A 4,085-nucleotide genomic window follows, 5' to 3' on the forward strand; every position below is an offset into this window, starting at 1 on the left:
CCCTGTACACACTGATACAGTCTCCCCCTGTACACACTGCTACAGTCTCCCCCTGTACACACTGATACAGTCTCCCCCTGTACACACTGCTACAGTCTCCCCCTGTACACACTGATACAGTCTCCCCCTGTACACACTGCTACAGTCTCCCCCTGTACACACTGATACAGTCTCCCCCTGTACACACTGCTACAGTCTCCCCCTGTACACACTGATACAGTCTCCCCCTGTACACACTGCTACAGTCTCCCCCTGTACACACTGATACAGTCTCCCCCTGTACACACTGCTACAGTCTCCCCCTGTACACACTGATACAGTCTCCCCCTGTACACACTGCTACAGTCTCCCCCTGTACACACTGATACAGTCTCCCCCTGTACACACTGCTACAGTCTCCCCCTGTACACACTGATACAGTCAGACTCTAAAACATGTCTGTTATAGGCATAGGGAGAGACTGGGCAGGCAGGTCAATGGTGACTTTGCTGAGATGATCCTTTTCCTGATCAGAAAACTACTTCTGAATCTAAGGTGCTGAGAGCATGGCAGCAGACAGGAAGGGAGTCAGCTCTAAGAGAGTAAACGAGGAGCTCTGAGACACAGCCTGGTCTAATCCATGAGCTGGGTGCCTGGCCCATACACAAAGTATCTCGCGGCAGCGTTGGCTGCTGAAGGGTAGCAGCTTATTGTAAGTTAATTGGAGACATGCCATGATGATGTAATGAGACTGGTACATGTCTGATGCCAATGTCTATGGATGTGTGGTGCAGCCAGTTGCTGACTCAGTATCCTGAGACATTGGCACAGTGTGACCAAGATGGAGGTGCAGAGGAGCGAGAGGTGAGCTGGTTTTGCCAGGTGGCCACTGTGCCTTTCCTGTTGGGAATTCTCAATGTCTCATTTCTATCCAGTGGATGGGAGAATGGGAACCTACACATTGATGAGGAGAGTTGAGGTAATAATGAGGGCGATAGCGAGCAATAATCCATGCAAGTAGATCTCTCACCACTCGCTGGAGAATATCTGGTCTTGCTGTGCGTTAGGAATTGGGACTTTTCCCTCTTGTCATCAAGAAAGCCCTGACTAGACATCTCGCCTAATTTTTCTAACTTTCTCACCGTGGTTTACCAGGATGTTGCCTGGTATGGTAGAAAGATCGTATTAGGAAAGGCTGAGGCACTTGGGGTTGTTTTCATTGGAGAAAAGAAGGTTTAGGGGTGGCTTGATCGAGGTGTACAAGATGATTAGGGGTTTAGATAGGTTTGACCATGAGAACCTTTTTCCACGTATGGAGTCAACTATTACGAGGGGGCATAGCTTTAAATTAAGGGGGGGTAGGTATGGGACAGATGTTGGGGTCGATTCTTTACTCAGCAAGTCGTGAGTTCATGGGATGCCCTGCCAGTAGCAGTGGTGGACTCTCCCTTTTTATGGGCATTTAAACGGGCATTGGATAGGCATATGGAGGATAGTGGGCTAGTGTAGGTTAGGTGGGCTTGGATCGGCGCAACATCGAGGGCCAAAGGGCCTGTACTGCGCTGTATTCTTCTATGTTCTATATGTTTCCCTGATGATCACTTCTCATCCCTTACAGTATTTATCACCTCAACCAATATGTGATACTGGGTAAGGGTTGTTGAGGGAGGTTGCTACCACCAATCCTCGTTTGCTTTGGGCCAGTCTATCGATTAGTGGTGGAGGGTACATCACCATTCCGCATCTACAGAAGAGGTACTGCTCTTATATAACATACAGCATTAAGTACGACTACATTCGGTTAGGAATAATCACTAGGGCCTTCAGGTACTAGTAAAAATGAATCTGCTCCCACTGAACCTCACGTAGAACTGATTGCTTCTGCCTGCAGACAGTGAGTGACAGTATTACAATGGATGGAGCAAATGTAACCCCTTCACAACCATCATCTTGTACTAAGCTAGAGGTACCCTCGACAGGAATTTCAACAAATTAACTTCACCTTCCAAAACATTGTGTTTGTTCTAGGAAAACGTGAATAATTTAAACACTGTATTGAACACTGTGGCATTTCATTTCCACTCAGAAACCCAGAAAGAGACCATTCATTTTCTAATGTATTCCTGCGACCAAATCTGATGTTACTAAATTAGTACAGGTCACCCTTTGAATGGTAATTACTTCAGGTCTGTTTACTAGCTCCTCACCAGGGGCTTGCATTATCTTATGCTTCAAATGTAATTCCCAGGCTAACAGCTATGTTGCCAAAAGATATGGGTCATGAAATAAGATACTTTTGCAAAATCCTGTGGGATTGCAACCTCTAGTGTCCTTCGATGATAACTTGTTCCTTCACAACATTCACAGTTGCAAACCTCGTAAATAAACTCAGCCCTAAAATAGTGAGAGTGTGAATTTGGCCGATTTGTCCATCAAGTCACCACCAAATATGGTTGAATGTTCAAAGATGTCACATGTAGGAGCACTTAAACAGACTAATAGATGATCATTATTATGGAACCACCCCTTTAGACCTGAAAAGTTAATTTTACAAGTGTGGATTCTCATTTCTGCACAGGAAGGTTAATGATGTAACTTTATTTTGAAAGAAAAAGCTGTTTACATTTTCTATTTATCTATTTCAATTTCTTCCCCCTAATTCCACCTGTATTTCACAGTCATCATTTTACCTTCTATACATCATTAAAAACAAACTTACATTCCCTGCTTTATATTTCCTAGATTGGTCTGTCTATACCTTGGTGCTGGAACTTAAATGAGTAGGTAAGATATGTCTCACTGTTATCTGCCCTGTCCATAGTTGCATGACACCTATTGTATAAGGCACTATATGGAGACAGTTGGAAATATCCTCTGACAAGCCCATGTATTATCAATGGGTAGTTGTCAGTGAGGTGAATGACCAGCACCAGTCCTTGGCTACGGAGAACAAATTTGCACAAATACTAATCAAATATCAACAAGGCCAAGTACTGACCTTTGTGGACAAGATATCTGGCACGTTAGCTTTGCCCAGTTTCTGGAATTCCTCCATCAGTGTTTTGATCAAGGTGCTATCCTTGTCAGACAACAACCAAAATATTCTCTCCATGTTATAGGGTTCCTACAGAAATAAGACAAGTTCGATCATGTTGTGTGCTAGGAGTCCCATCACCTTGCAATCACAGGGTGGTGGACATGAGTTCCAATCCAGGCATGCAGTATAAACATCAAGTCTGACAAAGTGAGCACTGAGTAAGTGTTGCACTGTTGGTATTGGCATCTTTTTTTAGATTAGATTAGATTAGATTACTTACAGTGTGGAAACAGGCCCTTTGGCCCAACACCGACCCTCCAAAGACCAACCCACCCAGACCCATTCCCCTACATTTACCCCTTCACCTATTTTTAGCATGGCCAATTCACCTAACCTGCACATTTTTGGACAGGTTAACCCATGCAGACACAGGGAGAATGTGAAAACTCCACACAGACAGTTGCCTGAGGTGGGAATTGAACCCGGGTCCGTGGCGCTGCGAGGCAGCAGTGCTAACCACTGTGCCACCGTGCCGCTGGGATTCCTGCCCCTTTTACGTTGGTGATGATCCAACAGGATTGTTTTGAAGATCAAGGTAGTTATTCCTGGTCTCCTGATCAATATTTAGCCCTGAATCAAACTCCTAAAAGTAGATTATCTGGTCATTAGCACTTTGCAGGAGCTAGTTTGTAAGCAAATTAGGTGGAAGATAAATAGTAAATTAGCTCAATACAACAAAGAGTTCAAAGACGCTGCTGCAGGATACAGCGAGCAGGGCAGCGGTAGACGTCCGGCGCCTTAAAACGGCGGTGCTCGGACCCGACGTAGTGCACCAGTTGTAGCTTGCTCACATGTGCGGTGGGATCCCGTCCGTGCTTACCCCAGCCCGGACGGAATTTCACATTGGCCCCAAGGTCCCGTACTTCCCGCGGGAGCCTGTGCTCCACAACCTGAGCCACCTCCGGAATTTTAGTTTTGTCCCTTTTAAGGACATAAAAAGGCGGGCCCTGTATCGACTGCTGCTGCACACCGTCCACCTCTTCTCCCTCATCCACCGTCCAGACACGCC

At 45.7% G+C, this 4,085-nt stretch overlaps 1 protein-coding gene across 7 annotated transcripts in view; it reads right to left on the reverse strand.

The window, feature by feature from the left end:
* thnsl2 (threonine synthase-like 2) overlaps positions 1-4,085 on the reverse strand; it is a 60,341-nt gene that overhangs the window by 7,228 nt on the left and 49,028 nt on the right. For all 7 annotated transcript variants that reach the window (XM_043694841.1, XM_043695003.1, XM_043694757.1 and 4 more), the window contains one exon: positions 2,978-3,103. In XM_043694841.1, coding sequence (XP_043550776.1) covers positions 2,978-3,103 — 126 coding nt within the window. The remainder of the gene's footprint in view (positions 1-2,977; positions 3,104-4,085) is intronic.

This window comes from Chiloscyllium plagiosum, chromosome 1, assembly GCF_004010195.1.
Source record: "Chiloscyllium plagiosum isolate BGI_BamShark_2017 chromosome 1, ASM401019v2, whole genome shotgun sequence".
Lineage (NCBI taxonomy): Eukaryota > Metazoa > Chordata > Chondrichthyes > Orectolobiformes > Hemiscylliidae > Chiloscyllium > Chiloscyllium plagiosum.